The sequence below is a fragment of the Lacerta agilis genome, chromosome 4, assembly GCF_009819535.1.
Source record: "Lacerta agilis isolate rLacAgi1 chromosome 4, rLacAgi1.pri, whole genome shotgun sequence".
NCBI lineage: Eukaryota > Metazoa > Chordata > Lepidosauria > Squamata > Lacertidae > Lacerta > Lacerta agilis.
Window position 1 is genome coordinate 9,222,414 of NC_046315.1, and position 26,251 is coordinate 9,248,664.

Consider the following 26,251-nt stretch of genomic DNA (forward strand, 5'->3'; position numbering starts at 1 on the left):
ACCATCCAAGCAGGACTGGAACCACTGCAAACAGGTGTCACCCACCTGTTAACTCAGACAGCCACTCCATGGTCAACGGAATCGAAAGCCACTGAGAGGTCAAGAAGAATTAACAGGGACACATTTCCCCTGTCTCTCTCCCAACAGAGGTCATCGTACACATGATGAACACATGATGTTTTCCCTTCCCCACATTAGTTGTCAGTTTAAAGCACATTTTGCTGGAACGGTTCTAATCTATTTTGTGGCATAGAGAAGGCACTTCTCCCAATCGCTTGCTGCCTACAAGCAGAGAAGCGCATTCTCAGGTCACCTCCTTTGGTAGCCGCCCTACGGACATCTCAGTGGCTCTGCCACTACCCATCGCCACGCTGATCTTGTCTATGAGTGAAATGGAAAATTAGAAGCAGTGCTGTAGGATAGCCACCTCTGAATATCAGTATATCAGCATACCAGTTTCTACCTCCTCTCTTTCAAAAGACTGTGATTATTATTTTTTAAAGTCGTGGAATTAGAAGGAAGGGAATGGATAACATCGTTGCATGCTAGCTTGAAAACATGCCCACATTGTTATGTGCAAAAGTGCACTAGGAGATAAAGGACCCCTGCTTATTTCAAATGATATGTGTGCACACAGCCTAAATCGGTGGCGAACAGCCGGCTGTGCCATAGTCAATGAGCGTAGCCCACAAAGCAGAGGAGCCTTCAGAAATTAGTGAGAGCACACTGTGCTTATTGTTCAAACGGGTGTTACAAGCTACAGTGGTACCTCGACTTACGAATTTAATCCATTCCGAATGCACATTCGTAGGTCGAAAAATTCGTATGCCGAAAAAAGCGATTTCCCCATAGGAATGCATTGGAAACGAAAAATTCGTAAGTCGAGTAAACTGCATCTAAAATTCGTAAGTCGAGTAAACTCCATATAAAACCGCCAACGGATGTGCTTTGGATGTTGAAAAATTCATAGGCGTGCGGGCACTTTTTTCATTCGTAAGTCGAAAATTTCGTATGTCGAGTAATTCGTAAGTCGAGGTACCACTGTATTTCCATCTGTGAAATGTTGGAAGGGGCAGAGACAACTAAATGGCTAAGGCAGCAATCCTAGAATCAGGGACGTGAGCAGTGCTGTATTTACGTATAAGCTAAACAAGCTATAGCTTAGGGACCCATTCTTGGCCCCCCCCAAAAAAAAACTAAAGAAAAAAACACGGAATGTACATTTCCAAAATATAAGATAAAAAACAAATAAAATAAAACCTACATACAGCAACAGTGTTTGTGTTGTGTTGTGTTGTGTTGTGTAGGATCCTATGATGTAAGTAATGGGCCCTGCCTGCTTGCCTGCTCCCTAAAATATCACTGGTTTGCTCCTTTCTATATATAGGGTGCCTAAATTCTGCTTGGATTGGGTGCATGGCAACATGTGCAAATGACTTGAGAAACCTATTAGGTCCATAAATTACCATATAGCATATATTCAACACAATATATATTGCTATAAATTACCATATAGCAATATATTCAACACAAAAAACAGTGGCGATTTGTTGTTGATAATGGACAGCTGGGCATATAAAGGGCCCCATTACTTTCAGTAGTTTAGGGGCTTATCAAACCTAAATCCAGCCCTGAACATGACACCCTTCAGAAGTTGCTGGACTACAACTCCCATCATACCTGACCAAAAGCCACGGCCCTGGACGTGAGTCTCAAACAGGGACAGACTCAACAAAAATCTTGCTTGATGTTACGGGAAGGTATACTAGGATTTCTGGATGACACAAAGCTCTGTGATATCGCATGTGTTTTCCATGGAGGAGGTCCCCGGATTGAGGCCCAGTATCTCCAGGCAGGGCTGGGAAGAACTCCCTGTCTGAAATCCTGGAGAGCACCTTGGGAAAATACCCTCTTGCGGGACCTTTCCTGAAGGGCAAGGAGCAGTCCTCCTGTGAAGGAGCCATTTTGATTTATTACCCTTACATGAGGCTGCTCCATGGAAAATTAAAAGGGCTGCCTCTAACTTAGGGCCCATTCACTCTTTGCCTTGTCCTGGGATTTGTCACAGGTCTGAGAGGTTCTTGTCCCTTCACTTAAGCAGAGAAAACCCATTTGATGCTTGTTCCAATATTCAGCAGTAAACAGCAGATCTTCCCAGTAAAAACAGCGGCGGGGGGGGGGGGAGAAATCCCTCAGACCCATGACTAGAAACCAGGTAGAGTTGCAATATTTCAAAAAGTGAAAATCTGGACACAAAAGCCTTTTTTTTTTTGTAAAGTCGGCGAGCTTATGTGTGTGTGCTGGCCCCAAGGGTTTGTCCGTGAAGCGAGGTCCAAGTCCAGTCCTGGGTCTAGGGGTCCAAAGGAGGTCAGTCCGGCGGGGAGCGAGGCAGGGAGCAGGTCGAGGTCCAAGGCAGGTTCAGGTTCAGGCACAAGGTTGCAGGTTGAGCACACGCTTGCAACTAAGTTGCTCTTGCAACTAAGTTGCTCACGCAACCTGGGCTGGGTCTGGCTGGCTTTTATCTGGCCCTATGCTTAGGGCGGCCCCGATCCTCTGGAGACTCGCCTCTCCTCCGGGCCTGGAGGCGAGCACTCCTCCTGTAGGCACTTAACTCCCTTCGCCTCTCTGCCCTGAGCCTCTGTAGCTCAGGAGAGGCTGGTGGGTTACTGGACCCAGGGGATGCCTCAGCTTCCTCTGAAGAGGCTGGGAGTGGAGCACCTGCAGGCAATGGGTCCTCCCTCCCATCAGGAGCCAGAGCAGACTCTGCTGATGCCTGCACCTGGGGATCCAGCACAGGTGGGGATCCTTCAGGCTCAAGCCCTGGCCCCGGCTCAGCTGGTTCTGGAGGCGGGGAATCCTGTGCAGGCTGGGATCCCTCAGGTTCAGCATCAGAGTCTGACTCCCAGGCCATCACAGTGTGTGTGTGTGTGTGTGTGTGTGTGTGTATGTGTGTGTGTGTGTTGGCCAAAGTTGTTGAGTTTTATTGGCAAATTCTTTTTTTAAAAATTGGTTTTTGAGCTATTTTTTAGGAAATTCGCCAAAAAAAAACCCACTTCTGATATGGGCTGCCATACGCCTGGATTTTCCAGGACATCTTAAAGGATTTCTGAAAATTGCGCCCGGACGCTGTTTTTGGAGGAAAGTGTGGGTGTGCCCTTAATCACACTGCAGCACACACACAAAAAGGCTGAACTGTGGGCCCTGCCAAGGCACTGGTGCCCTTCATTTCCTCACAGCTGCCATGTGGTGGCATGGAGCTTTTCTCCAGTTAAAAGGATTTCAGATAGCAAGCGTAATAGGCAAAGAATCCGGATGGGAGCCATTACCTGTCAGGGTTGTTGACAACTACAGGACTAGATGAAACAGTGGTCTAGGCAGATTCAAACGATGCAAAGTACTTTATTAGTCTGAATTAAAAGCAATACTTAAAACACCAGAAAGCAATGGAAACCCAAGGCATACGTTTGCCATGGAGTTTATAGATATCCATAAATACCGTACAGATAGCTGTTTTGTTCACAAATATAATACAGATAGCAATGACGTTCACAAATATCAGTGCTTGGCTTATTCAAGTAAAGTCCATGCTACACAACGTGGTGGGGTGGATGCTGCAGTCAAGGTCTCTAGATTGTCCGTTAAGAGCCCCCTTTGCACAGCCTCAGACAGAGGACCCAAGTTGTACACTTGTGCACAGGTTCAGAAATGCAGGTTGTCCTGTAAAACGGAAAATGGAAAAGGTGTTAACAAGGTGCCTTGTGGCTTAATTTAAACCAAAGGTCCCTGTGACTCAGCTCCATAACTTTACTGATAGCCAACATGGGGTTCTCCTGATGTTCTTGGGGTACTACAACTCCCCTAGCCACAGCCAGCACAGCCAATGGTCAGGAATGATGGGAGTTCAAGTCCGGCAACATTGCAAAGACGTCCTGTTGGCTTAGCTTTCCATTGAACCCCAAAACTAAGGCCTGCAATATGAGCGAAGTAATAGAAGATGGATTACCTCTGAGAATATGCAGAGGTCCCAACCCTCACCACTGAAAAATGGACCTGCCAAGTCAGAAGATGGGCATTCCATAGGCCAGCCTGTGTTGACCTGGTGGCCACAACTTCCCTCAGCCACAGCCAACAATGGCCACCAAATTAACCGGGAAGGCAGGAAGAGTTTGCAGGCATATTGTTAAAAGCTCTTTCACTCTGTTAACAGGCAGTGCAGCAACAGGAGACTACAGCACGGTGCTGCAAAATCATGTTTTATCACATCCCCTTCTATTGGTCGATGGCCACAATGTGGAAAGTTTAAAAGCACGGATGCACACAAACATGGAAGGAAAACAGAATGTTTGATGCAGGAAACCAGCTGATGGAGCCTTCCACAAGCTGTTCCCGCCAGATCTTTTGGACCATGGCTCCCATAGTCATGCTGGCTGGGCTTGAGGGAGAACACTAGGAGGGAGAAGGCCGAGAGGGCCGATAACTCACCTTTGGTGTCCTTGGCGTGTGTCTCACCAGCGGAGGGAGATTTCGTTCTGGTTGATCTGCCCCATGATTTCATTGTATTTGGAAGTCACGGCGTTGGCTCTCCTCGTAAGCTGGGTGAGGACGCGGTGCAAGCCGGACACGTGGTAACGGAAAAGATCTTCCAGATCAGCCTTCCCTTTGCTCTCCTCTTCCTTGAGGCTGGGATCCTGGAAGTCAAGAGGTGCTAAGCCAACCTCTGCCCTCCCCTTGATGGATTTGAGCAGAGTGAAATCTTCATACAGGTCTCTCTCGCCGGAGTCTCCGTTGCTCGAGTCGGCCTCGAATGTTTCAGCCTGGTCTTCCAAGGAGACCCCGAGGAGAAGGCTGGGAAACAGAACCGTTTGCTCCATCTTGCGGACGGCAGAGACGTATCCTTCCATGGCGATGGGTCGAGGGGGGGTTCTCCGGGTCTGAATTTGGCTTCTTTTTCAGAGTCCCAATCTGCGCTGTGTGCAGGAAAGGTTAGCTGGGTGAGCTGTGTTAGGTTTCAGCCTTGCTGGTGGCAATTTATATAGCGATCTTGGTCACTTTCAGAAAGCCTGAGTGGGGTAGTTCCATGCCAGTTCTAGACCCTCCTTTCCCAGTGAGCCAATCCCAGCTTCCCGGGAATTGCAAGATTTGGACAATGACTCGTCTGTGGCTTGCAATGTGGTTTTATTTACAGTCTGGATTCTCTCCCAAACTCTTTTGCCCATATCAGCTACTTGGCATAACGTTGGACGGACATTCCCCCCCCCCCATGAGAGAGAGAGCTAAATTAAGTAATCACCAAGACTGGTACTAAATTAAACAGCTTTTGGCAAGCCACACTGCTGGGAAACCACAAAAAGACTGCCTTGGATGGCACTGCATAATTTGCACTCAGTTTGTGACAGCTGGTTCATGCCTCCATCTTGCTGTGGGGCACGTGAAGCAGAGATCTTGCAGACTGCTTGTTATACCACAGGGCCAGAAAAAGATGTTTGGCAAGCAACCTAAGTCTGGGAATCCACGTCCCGTCTGAACATCTATACAGGGCCAGGGGCTGGGCATGAGTCCCTAGCCGAGTCTCCTTTCTGTTTAGACTTCTAATTTCAGGGACTTGGGCAGAGGTCTGTCGTGCCACCTGCAACATGAAGATGCCAGATGGAAGTAATATTTACTGGCAAACTGCTTAGGAATGTAGGAAGCTAATATATAGAGAGTAAAAGAATTGGTCCATCTAGCTGCCACAGCAAGTGCTCTCAAGCTGATCGGCATGGGGTCTCAAGAGTTTCAAGCACAGTCATTGGGCGAGAGACCTTGGGTATAATATACAGTGATACCTTGGTTCTCAAACTTAATCTGTCCCAGAAGTCCGTTCCAAAACCAAAGAAAGTAATGCAAAACGGATTAATCCATTCCAGACTTTTAAAAACAACCCCACAAACAGCAATTTAACATGAATTTTACTCTCCAACGAGACAATTGATCCATAAAATGAAAGCTATAATCCATGTACCGTACTATAAAATAAATAAGACTGTATTGTAGATGATAAAAATTAAAATTAATATTTTTTTTTTCTTACCTGCACTGATGATAGTCATTGTTTGGATGGGGGGCTTTTATCCATTTCCGCAGTCACACAATCAATCAATTGTTAGCTGAACTGGGTTCCACACAGTCACAAAAACAAATTAACCAAATAAAGCCTCAAAAACAAAAATGCAAAATAAATAGAAAAAACAAAAGTGCCAAACTTAATCCATTACGGAAGTCTGACTTCCAAAATGTTCAAAAACCAAGTCATGGCTTCTGGTTGGCTCAGGCGCCCCAGAAACAATAGCTGACAGCTGCATTGGACGTTTGGCTTCCGAAAAACGGAACACTTACTTCTGGGTTTTTGGTGTTTGGGAACCAAAGCATTTGAGAACCAAGGCGTTTGAGAACCAAGGTAACTTGGATCTGAAATTCACAGCATGTTACACGTTGAAAGAAAACTATATGAAAATGATGTTGGTATTTAACTCCTAGTAAATTAGCAAAAAGTGTATAAAACAGGGTCAAATATATGCTGGAAATGTAAGGAAAAAGAAGGCACCTTTTATCATATGTGATGGACATGTAAGGCAGTTAAAAAAAAAGGAAATGATATATAATGGATTGAAAATATGTTTTCTAGAAAAAAAAACCCAAAGCCTTTCTTTTAGGAATTCTAAGTGCCGAAATCTCAACGGAGCAGAAAATACTATTTATGTATGTGACCACAGCTGCTTGGATATTAATGGCCCAGAGATGGAAAGAAGACAAATCCCTGCCAGGGAAGAATGGCAGATTAAGTTGATGGACTAAGCTGAAATGGCAAAATTGACCGGAAGAATCAGAAATCAAGAAGACCAAAATTTTAATAAGGAGTGGTGGAAATTTATAGTTTATCTTAAAAACCATTGTAAACAGCTAAAAATCATTAGTAGGATTGGAATAACACTGGTAGTTTAATGTTGAAGTTTGGATATAATGGAGATGAAAAATAATTGGATTATTACAAAAGATGCAGGAGGTTTTCGAACGTTTTGAAAGTTGAAAGGACCCACAAATGGGAAGAGGGAAGTTCAGGAGATTCTTTGGAACCTTGTTTTGATGTTAAAGGGTAAAGGTAAAGGTACCCCTGACCATTAGGTCCAGTCGTGTCCGACTCTGGGGTTGCGGCGCTCATCTCGCTTTACTGGCCAAGGGAGCCGGCGTACAGCTTCTGGGTCATGTGGCCAGCATGACTAAGCCGCTTCTGGCAAACCAGAGCCGCACACAGAAACGGCGTTTACTTTCCTGCCGGAGCAGTACCTATTTATCTACTTGTACTTCGTGCTTTTGAACTGCTAGGACTGAACAATGGGAGCTTACCCCGTCACTGGGATTCGAACCGCAGACCTTCTGATCGGCAAGCCCTAGGCTCTGTGGTTTAACCCACAGCGCCACCCATGTCCCAGGTTTTGATGTTGGTTGTTGATAATAGACTATAAAACTTTAAACTGAACCCCCCCCCCTTTTTTTAGAGTTTCAAGCAGGGAAACTCTTTCCTCCCTACCTGGAGGTGGTGGGGACTGAACATGGGATCTTCTGCATGCATTTCAACTTCTGTGGGTTTATTTACAATGCTGGAGTATGCCTGATCAGTTCTAGTCAGCTGCCTCTTAATGGTCAGCAGCATAATTTAAAAAACAACAACCAGACAGGGATAGACCCAGAACAGAATGTAAATAGTTTTGTATGCTTGGACCACATCAGAACAGTCTTTGAGCAGTGATGTTGTCTTTCAGCAGACGAATGAGAGAGAGAAAGGGATGTTCTCTGTTTTGGGATGTGTCTCCTGAGCAGTTCACGGCAGGCCAGGTACACACATGGCTGTCTAGCCAAACAGGGTGTTGCCTGGGCTGACAAGTGGGGTGATAACTTGAGCAATGGGTTGGTGCCACCTGCTGCAGACTGACTGAGCATGTGTTTGCTGGATGATCACCACCCAACCAGACACCAATTGTTAAAGGGAACACACAAGGTTTGGGAAAAGTTCAGGGATCTTTGTTGCATTTCTTACACCAGACAAACACCTGCCATTTGGGAACTGGAATTCAGGGTTGCCCAGTGAATGGATTGGCAGCAGATTCAGGCGTCAAATATGGACATGATACGGAATTAAGGACTACACTTCCTTACGGTGGTTTTAATAGGGAGTTAGAGAAATTAATGGAGGATTTGTTGTTCAGTCGTGTCCGACTCTTTGTGACCCCATGGACCATGGACTTCTTGCAGTCCATGGGATTACCTTGCCTGTAAAGACCAGTGGGATGATGCTTGTCTCTGGTGGCAGGTAGTCGAGCCAGCCAACTCCAGAAGGGGAACTGTGTCCATCTATTCCAGCAAGGAACAGCATTGCGCTGCCTGGGGTGGTTGACAAGATGTCATGGACTGGCTGGATTGCAGAGGGTTAGGTGAAAGCCAGATGGCCAGTTCCAATTTGCCAAATGGAAAAATTCCTGCCCGGCCCCAAATACGGCAGCTGACTTAGTCCATAGAAAGGTCAAAACACCAGTAAAAGCAATCAAATTCAGGGTGGCGAAAGAGCAGGGAAGACTGCAGGGCAGGCCACAATTTAACGACCCCTGGGAGTGGGCACAAGCGTCCCCATTGGCTGGTTGGGCCCTCCATCAGAGGAAAGCCCATTCAAGGTCTGCTGTCATTGGCCAATAGCCGGCAGCCGGGCAATCCCAGCTGCCATTCGGTGGATCACTTGCGTGGCCCGAGGCCTGGACGTGACACCACCCACCGCAGAAGGTGAGCGGACATCCTCCAACTCTCCTCTTTCCCAGACGAAACCTGCCCAGCTCCTTCAACCATTCCTCATCAGACCTGGTTTCCAGACCCTTGATCATCTTGGTTGCCCTCCTCTGCACACGTTCCAGCTTGTCAACATCTTTCTTAAATTGATCCTTATTATTGAAATGTTTGCCGCCTTGTTTCCTTCAGGAGGATATAAATTAAAATAATACTAATACAATGTTAACGATAATGATAATAATAGACCCAACTACAGGAAGAAGGAACCCTCTAGTTTTCCCGTTACGAATGCAGGAATTGCTTGGTCTCTTTCGGCTTTAGGAACGAAAACCCTTCAGAGATGAAATCTCCCTTCACCTTATTTTCCCGGCCTTGCATCAGCTCTCCTCCACTGCCCTATGGTCTGTTGGCGATGAAGAGCTGCAGACACAGCTGAACACTTCATGCTCTGGCAGAAGGGTTTCCAAAGTGTTTGGCCCATGCAATGCTGAGTGCTGCCTGGGCCAAAAGGAGTAGGTCAAAAGGAATGGGCTCCATGCACCTTTTCACTTGTCGAGACAAATTTCTCCATCTCTGGAGATGGGCCTTGCTCCAAAGTGGCAGAAGATTTCGCCAGCGCTCATCCTAACGCCCAGCACAGCTCTTTTCTATTATCGAGCATTTGCAAAATCGTGTGGCCTTGCTGAGTCCCAGTGAAAGCCGGGTCAAGGCAGTAGGCACAGTTCAGTTCCATTTTGGGGAGATTTGCAGATAAAGCCAAAAGGTTAGCTGCCAAGAAAAGAAACAGTTGCCTCATATGTTCAAGGATAAAGGTTGTGATTGCCTAAAACGGTGCTAGTGTCTTTTTCTTGGCACTGAAACCATCCTGATCACTCATTGGGTGCCTGAGCTCCATCCAGTCTTCTTTTCTTGAAAATAATTTTTATTTGGTTCTACAAATTTAAGATTATAATCATAGCACATCAAATCCACAGTTAAAAGGTTCCTCCGAATCTCTGGACTTCCCACTTTCCCCTCCATGGGTTCTGTTGTTACCCCTTTTCTGCTGCATCATTTCCCCATAAACCAAGTTTTTTTTTGTAACTCCATTATATCCCTAGTTTTCACTACATTACAAGTGTTATTGCAGTCCTGCTAGTGTTTTCAGCTGCGTTCAGTGGTCTTCCAGGTAAATTATAATTCCCCCCATTCCTTATTAAAGTTTTGGTCTTCCCGGTTTCTGAGCTTCCCAATCAATTTTGCCATAATCCTTCAACATGATATGCCATTCTTCTCTGGTAGAGACTTTATCTTCTTTCAATCTCAGGGCTAACAGCATCCATGCAGCTGTCATCACATACATAATCAGTCTTTTCTGCTCCCTTGGAATTTCAGCACCTACAATTCCTAATAGAAATGCCTTTGGTTTTTTTAAATAAAAGGTATTTTAAACATTTTTTTTCCAATTCATTAGATATCATTTCCCAGACTGCTTTTATTACCTTACACATCCACCACATAGGATAAAAGGTGCCTTCTTTCTCTTTACATTTCCAGCAGATATTTGTACCTGTCTTGTACGTTTTTGCTAACTTAACAAGCTAAAGGACCCCTGACAGTTAAGTCCAGTCGTGGACGACTCTGGGGTTGCGGCGCTCATCTCGTTCTATAGGCCGAGGGAGCCGGCGTTTGTCCACAGGCAGTTTTTCCAGGTCACGTTACCAGCACGACTAAGCCACTTCTGACGAAAACAGAGCAGCGCACAGAAATGCCGTTTACCTTTCTGCCGGGGCGGTACCTATTTATCTACTTGCACTGGCGTGCTTTCGAAATGCTAGGTTGGCAGGAGCAGGGACCGAGCAACGGGAGCTCACCCCGTCGCGGGGATTCAAACCGCCAACCTTCTGATCGGCAAGCCCAAGAGGCTCAGTGGTTTAGACCACAGCGCCACCCGCGCCCCATAAATACCAACGGTACATCATTTTCACCCAGTGTATCATAACAGATTTAACCTGTTCATCCTTTGTGTGCCATTCCCAAATCAATCTTCCACCCAGTCTTGCTGCATGCATTGTCCTCAGTAAGACTGGAAGATTTAACTAATCTCACCACCTACAGCCCACCTTGAATTGCATTTGGCACCTCGAGAAACCTGCAAGCTGTAGACCCAGGGGAAATCTCGCCTCCTAGCTATGGGAGGTAAGCTTCTCTGCTGTGCAGAAGATGGAGTGTCTTCGGAAGAGCCAGACGACACATTTGAAGCTGACTCTGATGGTGGCCAAGAGCTGAATGAATATTTCACGCGGGTGAAATCCACGAAGAAGTCAGCAGAAGACATTCAGGAGGGGTTAAAAAACCAGGAAGCTGCTTTGTGCTGCTATGAGGTCCTCCATCCTATACTCAGGGGCGTAGCAAGGGGGGCGGGGGGGCTGCCCTGGGTTCCATAATGGAGGGGGTGACAAATTATCAAGGAACAATTTTTTTGGAATTTTTTTGGAGTTTTTTAAAAAATGCCTGCTCCGAAGGTCTTATCTTACTATACTAGGGATTATATGAAATTTCATGCATATCGGTTAATATCTTGACCCTCCTCCACCAAAATAGCTGTTCACTTGGCTGTTTTCCTATGTCGTGAAGGCTGAAATTCCAGTTCAGTGGAGCACTTACTGTTCCCAACCCTAACCCTGTGGAAAGCCATCTAATTAGACTTTAATTTGATTTTCATATGTTTTTAGGAGGTAATTTAATTATTGTTTGATTTTATACCAATGTTATGTATCTGATGTTAGCCACCCTGAGCCCGGCTTCGGCCGGGGAGGGTGGGATATAAATAAAAGTTCATTATTATTATTACTTGTTATTATTCCTTTGTAAGAAAATATGAAATAATGTAAAACCATTTTTGCGGGGGGGGGGAATCAAGGGGGGGGGGTTGACAAGAAATTTTCCGCACCGGGTACCACCTGACCTTCCTATTCCTCTGGGGGGGTGTGACAAAACATATTTTGTCCCCGGGTACCAATTTACCTTGCTACGCCCCTGCCTATACTCATGTTGCATATAGGTGTTTCTTTCTGCTGCTGGTTTCCATGGCATCTTCAGGGAGGGGCAAGATGTTGCAGGTGACCTCTGTCCCAGGCCCTGAAGAGGCCATGGATGTGCCAGTAAGAATAGATGTAACTGGGCTAGATGAACACGTTGCTTGATCTGGGGCTAAGGCATCTTCCAACCCTTTGCCCTGACCCTGACCATGTATCAGTGTTCAGAGGGGAGTTGGATTTCCAGACTTAAGCCATTGCCAAACATCTTTGCCCACAAAATCTCTGCTTCTCATGACCCCCCGCAAAATGGTAGTATGAACCAGCTATCACAAACGGAGCCCCAATTTTGCAATCATTCTCCTGGCACCCTTCCCAGTGTGGTGTAGTGGTTAAGAGCGGTAGACTCGTTATGTGGGGAACCGGGTTCGCGTCTCCACTCCTCCACATGAAGCTGCCGGGTGACCTTGGGCTAGTCACACTTCTTTGAAGTCTCTCAGCCCCACTCGCCTCACAGAGTGTTTGTTGTGGGGGAGGAAGGGAAAGGAGAATGTTAGCCGCTTTGAGACTCCTTCGGGTAGTGATAAAGCGGGATATCAAATCCAACCAAACTCTTCTTCTTCTTCTTCTTCTTCTTCTTCTTCCCGTGCTTGCTGCAGGCCAGGAAAGTCCTCCCCGCGACGGCTGCCAGTTGTGGCCCATCTCCGCCTGCTTGGCCAAAGTGGCGGGATCCCTGGCTGCCGCACCGCCAGGAGGCTCGGCGCCGGCTTCCCCGCGGCGGCGCCCGCAGCCCGAGAAGAGGTGGGCGAAGGGGGTGCTGCCGGTGGGGCTGGAGGGCGGCTCCTCCGGCAGGGAGGCGGCTGCAGAGGCGGCGTGGCATGGCGGAGGCGCCCTCCAGAACTTGCCGCCGTGGCGCCTTCCGCCACTGGGCTCTGTGGCTAGGACGTCCCTGAGAGTATCATGGCAGACCTTACTGAAATCAAGATACATTATGCCCACCGCGCCCCTCTGTAACTCTATCAAAGAAAGAAGTGAGATTTGTCTGGCATGACTTGTTTTTGAAAAACCCATGCTGGGTCTTAGTAATCACAGCATCCATTTTGAAGTGTGCACAGACTGGCTGTTCAATTATCTGTTCAAGGACCCTGGTGGCAAGCAGCTGATAGAGGCAAAAGGGTTTGGGAAAGAATCTGGGAAAGAATCCAGACTGTAAATAAAACCACATTGCAAGCCACAGACGAGTCATTGTCCAAATCTTGCAATTCCCGGGAAGCTGGGATTGGCTCACTGGGAAAGGAGGGTCTAGAACTGGCATGGAACTACCCCACTCAGGCTTTCTGAAAGTGACCAAGATCGCTATATAAATTGCCACCAGCAAGGCTGAAACCTAACACAGCTCACCCAGCTAACCTTTCCTGCACACAGCGCAGATTGGGACTCTGAAAAAGAAGCCAAATTCAGACCCGGAGAACCCCCCCTCGACCCATCGCCATGGAAGGATACGTCTCTGCCGTCCGCAAGATGGAGCAAACGGTTCTGTTTCCCAGCCTTCTCCTCGGGGTCTCCTTGGAAGACCAGGCTGAAACATTCGAGACCGACTCGAGCAATGGAGACTCCGGCGAGAGAGACCTGTATGAAGATTTCACTCTGCTCAAATCCATCAAGGGGAGGGCAGAGGTTGGCTTAGCACCTCTTGACTTCCAGGATCCCAGCCTCAAGGAAGAGGAGAGCAAAGGGAAGGCTGATCTGGAAGATCTTTTCCGTTACCACGTGTCCGGCTTGCACCGCGTCCTCACCCAGCTTACGAGGAGAGCCAACGCCGTGACTTCCAAATACAATGAAATCATGGGGCAGATCAACCAGAACGAAATCTCCCTCCGCTGGTGAGACACACGCCAAGGACACCAAAGGTGAGTTATCGGCCCTCTCGGCCTTCTCCCACCTAGTGTTCTCCCTCAAGCCCAGCCAGCATGACTATGGGAGCCATGGTCCAAAAGATCTGGCGGGAACAGCTTGTGGAAGGCTCCATCAGCTGGTTTCCTGGGGGAGGAAGGGAAAGGAGAATGAGAGCCGCTTTGAGACTCCTTCGGGTAGTGAAAAGCGGGATATCAAATCCAAACTCTTCTTCTTCTTCTTCTTCTTCTTCTTCTTCTTCTTCTTCTTCTTCTTCTTCTTCTTCTTCTTCTTCAAACATTCTGTTTTCCTTCCATGTTTGTGTGCATCCATGCTTTTAAACTTTCCATATTGTGGCCATCGACCAATAGAAGGGGATGTGATAACACATGATTTTGCAGCACCGTACTGTAGTCTCCTGTTGCTGCACTGCCTGTTAACAGAGTCAAGGGGCTTTTAACAATATGCCTTCAAACTCTTCCTTCCTTCCCGGTTAATTTGGTGGCCATTGTTGGCTGTGGCTGAGGGAAGTTGTGGCCACCAGGTCAACACAGGCTGGCCTATGGAATGCCCATCTTCTGACTTGACAGGTCCATTTTTCAGTGGTGAGGGTTGGGACCTCTGCATATTCTCAGAGGTACCCTTTCTTCTGTTGCTTCACTCATATTGCATGACTTAGCTTTGGAATACAGACTATTTATTCTATGGAAAGCTTAGAGTAGGGCTCTTAGTGGGGTCCTATCCAGACACTGTTAACAATGTTATAGCACTGAGGGCTCACATATCTTTCTTTAGGCTCCAGGTACCCAACCTGGACCCCTTTCCAATGTTGCTGGACTAGAACTCCCATCATCCCTGACCATTGGTCATGTTGACCGGGAATATGGGAATTGTAGTACCCCAAGAACATCAGAAGAACCCCATGTTGGCTATCAGTAAAGTTCTGGAGCTGAGTCACAGGGACCCCTGGTTTAAATTAAGCCACAACGCACCTTGTTAACACCTTTTCCATTTTCCGTTTTACAGGACAACCTGCATTTCTGAACCTGTGCACAAGTGTACAACTTGGGTCCTCTGTCTGAGGCTGTGCAAAGGAGGCTCTTAACGGACACTCTAGAGACCTTGACTGCAGCATCCACCCCACCACGTTGTGTAGCATGGACTTTACTTGAATAAGCCAAGCACTGATATTTGTGAACGTCATTGCTATCTGTATTATATTTGTGAACAAAACAGCTATCTGTATGGTATTTATGGATATGTATAAACTCCATGGCAAACGTATGCCTTGGGTTTCCATTGCTTTCTGGTGTTTTAAGTATTGCTTTTAATTCAGACTAATAAAGTACTTTGCATCATTTGAATCTGCCTAGACCACTGTTTCATCTAGTCCTGTAGTTGTCAACAACCCTGACAGGTAATGGCTCCCATCCAGATTCTTTGCCTATTACGCTTGCTATCTGAAATCCTTTTCACTGGAGACAAGCTCCGTGCCACCACATGGCAGCTGTGAGGAAATGAAGGGCATCAGTGCCTTGGCAGGGCCCACCGTTCAGCCTTTTTGTGTGTGTGCTGCACTGTGATTAAGGGCGCACCAACACTTTCCCCCCAATACAGCGTCCGGGCGCAATTTTCAGAAATCCTTTAAGATGTCCTGGAAAATCCTGGCATATGGCAGCCCATATCAGAAGTGGGGGGTTTTGGCGAATTTCCTAAAAAAATAGCTCAAAAACTTTTTAAAAAAGAATTTGCCAATAAAATTCAACAACTTTGGCCAATACACACACACACACATATAAGCTCACCAACTTTACAAAAAAAGGGGCTTTTGTGTCCAGATTTTCACTTTTTGAAATATTACAACTCTACCTGGTTTCTAGTCATGGGTCTGAGGGATTTATCTCCCCCCCCCTGCTGTTTTGTCTACTAGGGACCGCCATTTTAATTTTCCATGGAGTGATGTCATCTTAGTGGCATACATTAGAATGGCAGCTGCAAGAGAGAGCTGCTATTGGCTGTCCCTGCTAGAAGCCCCCCCCCCCCAGTATAGTATTTTGCTAAGGGATTTCATATAGGGATCCCTTCCTAGCCCTGGGGATACTGGGGAACGAACATGGGACTTTTTGCATGTGAAACATACACCATACCACAGAACTGTCTTTCATCAGAAGCTGTGATAGCTCAGTCAGTAGAGCATGAGGCTCTTAATCTGAGGGTCATGGGTTTGAGCCCCACATTGGGCAAAAGATTTCTGCATCTCGTGGTCTCTTCCAATGCTATGATTCTATGATCCAGAAAGTCCCCCCATCTCCTGCCCCCTTCCCCCTTTGTTTTGAGAGATCACGGCAAGGAGCACGGTTTCTCTGCTGGGCCAGGCGTGGAGGGGTGAGATCATGACTTCGATCTGGTGCGGAGCCGGGCAGCTGAGCCTGAGAGAGAGCGTGAATGAGAGCGTGTCTCTGATGGCCAGGAACGGCAGACGTCAAATTGGAGCAGGAGTTGAGGTACCTCCAATACAGGGAGTTGGCCTAGATCAGGGGTCAGCAAACTTTTTCATCAGGGGGCCGGTCCACTGTCCCTCAGACCTTGTGGGGGCCTGGACTATATTTTGAAAAAAAATATGAACAAATTCCTATGCCCTACAAATAACCCAGAGATTCCTGGACCATCCTCGGGCCAGATTTAGAAGGCGATTGGGCCGCATCTGGCCCCCGGGCCTTAGTTTGGGGACCCCTGGCCTAGATACCCCTCGGAGTTCCTTTCCAAATCTGTAATTCTGTGAACACCCCACAGTCTTATTCTCAAACTCTGCTTCCAACTCCACCCCCAGGTTTCTCTCCTCCTCCAGACTTCTCAAGACAGCATAACAGCTGATGTATAGATGTAATTAGGGATAATAAAGCATGTAATTAAAAATAAAAAGTGTCCCCGGATTCATTGAAATATAATCTGGTAACCATAGTGTAGAAACCTCTGGTTTTTGCGCAGCTCCAGTCCACGAAGGGAAGAGTCATATTGGAGTCTTATTTGCCCCTACGGGTTCCCATGGTTGCACCCGGTGAGAAAACATGGGAGCAGAAAGACACCTGAGGCTGCTGGCTTCAGAGAGAGAAAGATTTATTTTCTGCATGCAGAGGTACCTGCCGTGTTCAGACATCGAAGCAAGTACAAAACTAGTCAATTTTCAGACAGTTCTTATAGATAGTTCCCTGGCTCTTCCTCTTGTCCATATAAGGAACATTTCCTGTTGTACATTTCCTGTTGTACATATAAGGCAAAAGGGACATTTAGCCCTGAGTTGGTTCATGTGCACTCTAGCAAGGCCATCCTATCTCTTGACCTAGACAATTCCTCTCTATGCAAGGACAGTTACTCTCTGTGCAGGGTCTACTGTTATCTCCAGACACTTAGTCATAGTTTGCCAGTGCAATGCAGATCAGAGTTCACAGCTTTACAGAGCGGTTTCATACAGAAAAGCTTAACAGAGGCACTTTTATACTTTTATACTTTTATACTTCTAGACTAACAATACATTCAGGTAAATATATACAGGTTAGCTAATTAACCCCTTCCAATATGACTCACCTGTGGCCCCACCCACTTTTGAAACTGGCTCCACCCACTTCAATGCATCCAGAACACCAATGCAGGGAATGTCCCCAGAAGGGGAAGGAGCAGGTGGAAAGCGAAAGGGGGACACAGTGCATGTCACTGGTTCGTGTGGAGCCCAGCAACTGGGGACGCAGCACTCATTCCTTTAGGAACAGAAAGGCTGCAGGAAAATGCCCTGTAGTTTATAATGTTGACAGGTGTATTGACTACTCCTGGGGATGGAAGTATTTAAAAAGTGACCAGCACTCCGAAACATGTTCCAGGTTGAGTCACCTGGGATCTTTCCAGGAGACACGAGAATTTATGGGACTCCGAAGCATGGTGCAAAACCAGCAAAAGTCGATGTTATACAGTTATGGACAATATCGTGGCTAAGCCAAAGAAACCCAAGGACCAGTGTGGCGCAGAAGTTAAAAGTGTCACACTAGAACCTGAGAGACCAGGGTTCGAATCCCTGCTCGGCCACAAAGCTCCCTGGGTGACCTTGGGCCAGTAGGGTGTGTCAACAATTTCCAGCTTTCAAATTCCCAAAATGAGGGGTGGAATTCAAATGATCTTTTCAATTCAAAGGACATTTTGGTTACGTTAATGCAATTTTGTTTTGCTCGGTAAGTGAAATATGTGTAAGGTTCCATAGAAATGGTTAAAAATGATTGCCAAGTACTTCCAGTTATGTTACATATTAATATTCTTTTAATCTATTATTATTATTATTATTATTATTATTATTATTATTATTATTATTAAGCATGGCCTGACATCTTCAGAAGGTAAAATTAAAATTCTTTGGTCCGCCCCCCACAAAAGCAGTGCTTCTTCACCAAATGCAGACTTACTAAGCTAAATGTTGTCCAATCACAAGAATAACAGCAGATTTGAATTCTGCACACCCAAAAACGTATTTTGAAGATCCCTCACTGAATAAATTTGCAAAAATTAAGTTTCACCCCCTCTGAAATGACACACCTTATTGGTCCAGTCACTCACGCTCAGCCAAACCTCCCTCTCTAGGTTGTTGTGAGGGTAAAACGGGGAGTTGTTCTTCTACGTATGCCTTATCCGTGGGATATAAACATAATTAATTAGTTAATTGTTGATATACAGAGGTACACTTCGCTTGAATATGGATGCTCGCTTTAGCTGCCAAAGACACCCATAGGCCTAAACTGCAGGAATTTGTTTTTAATAGCCATGCATGCCTTGTGGCAGTGAATCCCATACATCAGTTACATGTTCTGAGAAATAGCATTCTTCCCTATCGCCTCCTTGAATCTGCTGCCAAACAGTTGCATCCAGCGATGTCAAATTCTGCTGTTATCCTGCCGCAAACTGCTCCAGCCTTATGTCCCTCTTGGTTTTTAATAAATCTGCACCTGGCTGAGAGATGATCAACCTTCTGTCACATGCTTGGTCTCAACCAGGAACTCCCAGGGCAGGTGACACCAACCCATGTCCCGAAAGAAGAACTGATGTTTGTTTTCTTTGAAAGAAGCGCATGACTCCCCAAACTTGTCCTGTAGCCAGGAAATAGATACCAAAACTGGTAGCGGGTCTCAGGGCCGGATTTAGGTTTGATGAGACCCTAAACTTTTTGCAGTCCATGGGACTCTCAAGAGTCTCCTCCAGCACCATAATTCAAAAGCATCAATTCTTCGGCGATCAGCCTTCTTGATGGTCCAGCTCTCACTTCCATACCTTACTACTGGGAAAACCATAGCTTTAACTATACGGACCTTTGTCGGCAAGGTGATGGCTCTGTTTTTTAAGATGCTTTCTAGGTTTCTCACTGCAAGAAGATCAAACCTATCCATCCTTAAAGAAATCAGCCCTGAGTGCTCACTGGAAGGACAGATCCTGAAGTTGAGGCTCCAGTACTTTGGCCACCTCATGAGAAGAGAAGACTCCCTGGAAAAGACCCTGATGTTGGGAAAGATGGAGGGCACAAGGAGAAGGGGACGACAGAAGAGGAGATGGTTGGACAGTGTTCTCGAAGCGACTAGCATGAGTTTGGCCAAACTGTGGGAGGCAGTGGAGGATAGGGGTGCCTGGCGTGCTCTGGTCCATGGGGTCACGAAGAGTCGGACACAACTGAACGACTGAACAACAACAACAACAGAGACCCTAAACTACTGCAGGTAATGGGGCCCTTTATATGTCCAGCTATCCTTTGTCAACAACAAATTGCTGCTTTTTTGTGTTGAATATATGCTATATGGTCATTTATGGACCTAATAGGTATCTCAAGCCATTTGCACATGCAGAATGTAGACACCATGTATATAGAAATGAGCAAACCAGTGATATTTTAGGGAGCAGGCTAGCAGGCGGGGCCCATCACTTACATCATAGGAGCCTACACAACACAAAACACTGTTGCTGTATGTAGGTTTTATTTTATTTGTTTTTCATCTTATATTTTGGAAATGTACATGCGGTGTTTTTTCCCCTTTACATTTTATGGGGTCCCCCAAGAGAGGGGGGCCGTAAGCTATAGCTTGTTTAGTGTATACGTAAATCCGGCACTGGGGGGTCTGGAATATGGGACCCTCTTGTTTGCCTGAGCAAAGAACAGTGTTAGAGGGAGAGAGAGGAAAAATGCAATACTCTGGTGCCATGCAGCTGAACCAGGGGCATCAATGGTTCAACTCAGCATACAGCACATTCCTAGGATCCTAAAGTTTCTTAGTCTGCAGGATTATTATTTTTTTTACTAACCTTAGAAGATGAAATAGATTATATTGAACTTTTTTTTTAACCTTCATAATCTCACAGAAAGCAGGTAGGAGAGGCTGCCGAAAAAGCTAAGCAAACAGGCTTCCAGGTCACTCAGCTCTGCTTCTTGAAAAGGCTCGTGGCACCCAAAACAAAGAGCCGTCAAAATCTGCAAATATGGGAGGTCTGTTTGAACAGGCAGCTTCAGCAGGTGTGTGGTATGCAATGCTGGGTCAACATTGCATAAAACCATAAAGTTGGAGTGGGTCTTGTGGGCCACCTAAAAATTGGGTGATTTCCTCCCCCCCCCCCAAGACCTTGGGGTGAAAGGCTGGTACAAAATCCCTTAAGTAAATAAAACCTAGTCCGGCTTGAAATGTTTTAAGAGGTTTGTGCTATTCTAGCAAATACAGGGGGCTGAATAAGGAGCATTCAAGATATGCATTCCCCTGAAACATCACAAACTGTCTGTGTAGACTGGTTGTGTTAGCTATACATCCAAATGCGTGTCGTGCTGCAATGTTCATTCATGGCTTCAGGCATCTAATGTGCTCCCCATTTGCTCCAGAGGAGCCTTCCACAACCTGGTGCCCACATGGCTCATGGTCAGGGGCGATGGGAATTTTAGTGCAAAACATCTGAAGGGAATGCGCTCCACAGGTTGTGCAATGAATCATAGAACCATAGAGTTGGAAGAGACCACAAGGGCCATCCAGTCCAACCCCCTGCCAAGCAGGAAACACCATCAAAGCATTCCTGACAGATGGCTGTCAAGCCTCCGCTTAAAGACCTCCAAAGAAGGAGACTCCACCACACTCCTTGGCAGCAAATTCCACTGCCGAACAGCTCTCACTGTCAGGAAGTTCTTCCTAATGTTTAGGTGGAATCTTCTTTCTTGTAGTTTGAATCCATTGCCCCGTGTCCGCTTCTCTGGAGCAGCAGAAAACAACCTTTCTCCCTCCTCTATATGACAACCTTTTATATATTTGAACATGGCTATCATATCACCCCTTAACCTTCTCTTCTCCAGGCTAAACATACCCAGCTCCCTAAGCCGTTCCTCATAGCCTTTGACCATTTTGGTTGCCCTCTTCTGGACACATTCCAGCTTGTCAGTATCCTTCTTGAACTGTGGTGCCCAGAACTGGACACAGTATTCCAGGTGAGGTCTGACCAGAGCAGAATATAGTGGTACTATTACCTCCCTTGATCTAGATGCTATACTCCTATTGATGCAGCCCAGAATTGCAATGGCTTGAAGTTTCATCAAGGACGGAAATGTGAATATGCATCTCCAGCCCAGGTCTTTTAACTGTACTGTGCAACTATACCTGGGCCTGTGAAGCAGACACACACACTGCTTTTAGTTGTACCTGCAGGGAATTTAACCTCAGGCCTTATAATACAAAAGAAACACGTCCTGGCACCTTCCATTACATCTCTTTGGATGTGGCATGCAAACATTCCTCTTTCCCTAGGTCTTTGGTTAATTAAACAATCTAGGGCAGGCATCCCCAAACTTGGCCCTCCAGATGTTTTGGGACTACAACTCCCATCACCCCCAGCTAACAGGACCAGTGGTCAGGGATGATGGGAATTGTAGTCCCAAAGAGAGCTGGAGGGCCGAGTTTGGGGATGCCTGATCAAGGGCATGGAGGGGGGTATTGTTTGTCGTTGTGTTATGCATTTTTGTGTATTTATACCGTAATATGCCTTGCAGTGCTTAGATTAAGGGCAGTATATTAATCAAAAAACACGTGTTCTTTTATGCTTCTTATCTGGAGATGTTGGGGATAGAACTATTAGGGCATGAGGAGCTGGATATGAAGGATCATACGGGCAGAATCTAGAGCTTGCATGGTAAGCCAACAGGGATTGTGGCATGTCAGAATGGTTAGCAGCACTAAAGAGGGTTTCCACTTCTCCTACAGCCTGGCTCACTTGTTTGAGACACCTGCATTGGGTGTAACATATTCCTGTACTACATTTGCATCTGGCACACTAGACGGTATTCACTTCTATCTGATACTATCAAAATGAAGAGGATTCATCATCTGTCTGTGTGCAATAAGCACTACTATCGTGTAAAATGCATGGGGGTGGGGGAATGGCACACAAAACTAAACCAGAAGTGCAAGATTGAACAGGTGCAATGAACATTATATATTAGGGTTACCATACGTCTGGATTTTCCAGACATTTTTGGAAGAATGCAGTTGGCAGTGGTGTCTGGGCAGGAAAATGTCTTGGAAAATCAGCTCAATAACTTCAGGCAAAACAGAAAAACTCAACAATTATATATGCTCATTGGATTAAAGATGCACTTTATTTCTCTATAGTATTTTGAAGTATGCTACTTTTTTTATTCCTACCCAACTTAAAGAGTCCAGTTCTTCAGGTAGGGTATCTGTTCTTGCGGTTATATGAAATTTTTTACACATCACTTGGGAAGACAGGCGAACTAATGCCAGTGTACTGGAAGAAGCAAAGATCACCAGAGTTGAAGCAATGATTCTTCAACATCAGCTTCATTGGACTGGTCATGTTGTGAAGATGCCTGATTATTGTCTTCCAAATTGTTAGAAATAATCTAGTGTCACATCTAGCTTTGCCCCAAAGCAGCAACTATTGCCATATCATGCAATCCCATTCATTAATTAAACCTGATTCCAAACTCCCCTGTTCTCCCCCAAGACAATAAAAACACACATAACTTATTCATAGCTTTAATGATAAGATTAAAGGTCCACGTGTTTGAAACAAGTATTTCATCTCAACTACACTGACATAGGTTATGCACAAATCCCACGCTCAACAGATTACTCGTGGGATAACAAAGCAACGAGTGAGACACCAACTGCTTGCAAAGCCTTCAGCGAATTGGATGGAAATTCTCCAAAACTTCTGCCATGCGTTTCTTTTCTATCAAAAAGAAGAAGAAGAAGAAGAAGAAGAAGAAGAAGAAGAAGAAGAAGAAACGATGTTTTAAAAAGCCAGTTCACATTACAATTAATGAGCAAAATATTTCAGTGAAAATAAGGCAAGAACTATCCTGTTCCCAGCAAAGGCAAACCTCAAAAATCATGCAGAATGACAAAACGGACCAGGAATTCTGTGCTAGGAACCCAAATTCTGCAATCAGGATCTACGTAGGGAGAGCACTGCCGGAGCAGACCTAAGGTTCATCTTGTATGGCCCCCTGTTTGGAGACCAATCAAATGCCTCTGGGAAGAAGTTCACAGGCAGGGCATGAAGACAATAGGTAAAAGTAAAGGGACCCCTGACCATTAGGTCCAGTTGTGTCTGACTCTGGGGTTGTGGCGCTCATCTCGTGTTACTGGCCGAGGGAGCCGGCATACAGCTTCTGGGTCATGTGGCCAGCATGACTAAGCCGCTTCTGGCGAACCAGAGCAGCACACAGAAACACCGTTTACCTTCCCACTGGAGCGGTACCTATTTATCTACTTGCACATTTGACCTGCTTTCGAACTGCTAGGTGGGCAGGAGCTAGGACCGAGCAACGGGAGCTCACTCCATCGCGGGGATTCGAACCGCCGACCTTCTGATCACCAAGCCCTAGGCTCTGTGGTTTAACCCACAGCGCCACACACGTCCCATATGAAGGCAATAGCTCTCCCTTATTGTTGCTTCCTCTCTAAGCAACTAGCATTTAATGGCATATTCTCTCCAAACCAGGAGGTCCCACAGGCCACCAAAGCAATGGTCTGAAGTGATCATGTGACTACTTGGCAGGAGATTCAGGGCTGCTTCTACCCAATCAACTGCCAAGTCTAGAAGTCAGGGATGCAGTTGGGATGCAGTTGGGATGCATAACATATGGGGCACACAGTTAGAACCCCGAGACAAGCCATCAAATGGAAATTTGTTCTTGCTCCTTCTCCTCCAGCCCACACATTCCTCAGCTGCTCTCTCTGCTTCTTAAAGAGGGAAAGGATTCCACACAGCCTGACTCAATGCTCTGAGGTCCAAACCGGCAATGGAGGTGCCTCTCCATTATTCAGCAGCGCTAAGGCTGCGTAACATCAAACATTCACATATCACAGAGCTGATGGTGTGTCACAGCTATTAAAACCCTGACACAGACTTTTATGTACTTTAATCCATCAATTTCACCCAGTTTAAATATACTTTACTCTGTGTTGAACTGCGGCCTGTGCTTCCAACTGGCACTGCGTCACTCTATTCTGCCACCCCCCATCCTTTAAAACAGGGGTCAGCAAACTTTTCAGCAGGGGGCCAGTCCACTGTCCCTCAGACCTTGTGGGGGGCCAGACTATATTTTGGGGAAAAAGAGAACAAATTCCTATGCCCCACAAATAACCCAGAGATGCATTTTAAATTAAAAGACAGATTCTACTCATGTAAAACATACTGATTACCAGACCGTCCACGGTCTGGATTTAGAAGGCGAATGGGCTGAATCCAGCCCCCAGGCCTTAGTTTGCCTACCCATGCTTTAAAATCAAACAACAGTATGTCACAGTAGTGGCAGCAGAAGCAGCTGGCAAGATCTTATTACTTGTAAGCAGGATAACAAAGAAAGAAAGCAAAGCCTATGTAAATCTACCTACGCCTAAAGGTTTAGCTGTTGTGCCCTCAGTGCATGTGCTGTTGCACATGGGGACAAAGCTGGAAACAACATGCCTTCTCTGTGGTGCCACCCACCCACACACTGCCGGCAAGGAGTTTGGTTACCTTTCTCTGTGTTTTGTCAAAACAAAGTAAAAAAAATCCTGCCAGTAGCACCTTAGAGACCAACCAAGTTTGTTCTTGGTATGAGCTTTCATGTGCATGCACACTTCTGAAATGTATATGAAGTGTATCTGAAGACGTGTGCATGCACACAAAAGCTCATACCAAGAACAAACTTAGTTGGTCTCTAAGGTGCTACTGGAATGTCAAAACATTCGTTTTTTTATAGAAAGCTTTTCATTATGTTGCTCTTAATGTCTATATTGTGAGTGCAAGGTCTACTTTTTTGCTCCTTTTCGTTTGATAATTTGTTGTCAATCAACTTTTCATTTTGTTTGATAATCATTGTTGTTTCGATGCTTGATTTTTATATTTTTAAGCTGCTATGAGCAACACCTGAAGGAGCATCTCCACCCCCATCGCGGTTCCCTCCCTGTGAGAAGTGAGGTTGCAGGGAACCAGGCAGAGGGCCTTCTCGGTAGTGGTGCCCACCCTGTGGAACGCCCTCCCATCAGATGTCAAGGAAATAAACAACTATCTGACTAGAAGGCATCTGAAGGCAGCCCTGTTTAGGAAGTTTTTAATGTTTGATGTTTTAATGTATGTGTTTTTAATATTCTGTTGGGAGCTGCTCAGAGTGGCTGGGGAAACCCAGTCAGGTGGGCGGGGTATAAATAATAAATTGTTGTTGTTGTTGTTACTGCTACTGCTACTGCTACTACACCACTGTGGAGAAGAAAAGCAGAGTATAATTTATTTAGCACAAATAATACAGCCCTCAACACACATGTTGTATGAACTAGCCCTGGGTTTTTTGGGAAGATGGACAGCAGAGAACTCTCTCTCTTTCACCAAAGCTGCCTTATTTCACATATATCTGAACAGCAGCCTCACAGAACACATTCTCTCTGAGATTTGGGATCTTCCACTGCCACATTCACATACAGAAAACATAGGGAGGTACAATTTACTCCATACAAACCAATGACAAGACAAGGGCTGGAACTCTGATGTATGGTTCACTCAGAGGGGTGTTTGGTTACTTTCCAGGGAGAGGTGGATTAGCTTTCCAGCACCTCTAGCATGGCTGTCTTTACGTCCCTGGAGAGGCCTTTCCAACACTTTGAGAGCCACGGGTAGGGGTGTGCATGCAACATATACAGTATGTGTGCAAGCACTGCTTTCTTACACCCCCTTGTGGCATTTCCGTGCAGTAGAACAGGGCTGTTAAAAAGCCACTTGCTTAGTCGTCCAACAGCAAGCAAGACTTGCTTATAGTGCAGGGGTGGCCAACTCCCAAGAGATTGCAATCTACTCTCAGAATTAAAAACTGCCAGTGATCTACCCCTGTTTTTGGGGGATTCAGGTCAAAGTTGTTGGGCTTTTTTTAGGGAGGAGGAAAGCCACGATTTTGGAGAATTCATGCCTAAGCTCAAAGGGAGAAAGGGGAACAGCCACTCGCCAACAGATCGCTAGGGAACCAAACAGCC

General features: G+C 46.0%; 2 protein-coding genes across 2 annotated transcripts; one reads left to right on the forward strand and one right to left on the reverse strand.

Moving 5' to 3' along the window:
* Positions 1-3,441: 3,441 nt before the first annotated feature.
* Positions 3,442-5,037, reverse strand: LOC117045197 (mid1-interacting protein 1-like). The gene is made up of 2 exons (XM_033146019.1): positions 4,483-5,037; positions 3,442-3,717 (listed from the first exon to the last, which is right to left on the reverse strand). The coding sequence occupies exon 1, from the start codon at positions 4,899-4,901 to the stop codon at positions 4,506-4,508; it is 396 nt and encodes a 131-aa protein (XP_033001910.1). The 5' UTR covers positions 4,902-5,037; the 3' UTR covers positions 3,442-3,717; positions 4,483-4,505.
* Positions 5,038-13,201: 8,164 nt separating this feature from the next.
* On the forward strand, positions 13,202-14,956 carry LOC117045198 (mid1-interacting protein 1-B-like). The gene is made up of 2 exons (XM_033146020.1): positions 13,202-13,741; positions 14,751-14,956. The coding sequence occupies exon 1, from the start codon at positions 13,323-13,325 to the stop codon at positions 13,716-13,718; it is 396 nt and encodes a 131-aa protein (XP_033001911.1). The 5' UTR covers positions 13,202-13,322; the 3' UTR covers positions 13,719-13,741; positions 14,751-14,956.
* Positions 14,957-26,251: the final 11,295 nt, after the last annotated feature.

Excerpts from the sequence above, each read along its gene's own strand:
- LOC117045197 (XM_033146019.1), bottom strand. The coding sequence starts at position 4,901 with ATGGAAGGATACGTCTCTGCCGTCCGCAAGATGGAGCAAACGGTTCTG.
- LOC117045198 (XM_033146020.1), top strand. The coding sequence starts at position 13,323 with ATGGAAGGATACGTCTCTGCCGTCCGCAAGATGGAGCAAACGGTTCTG.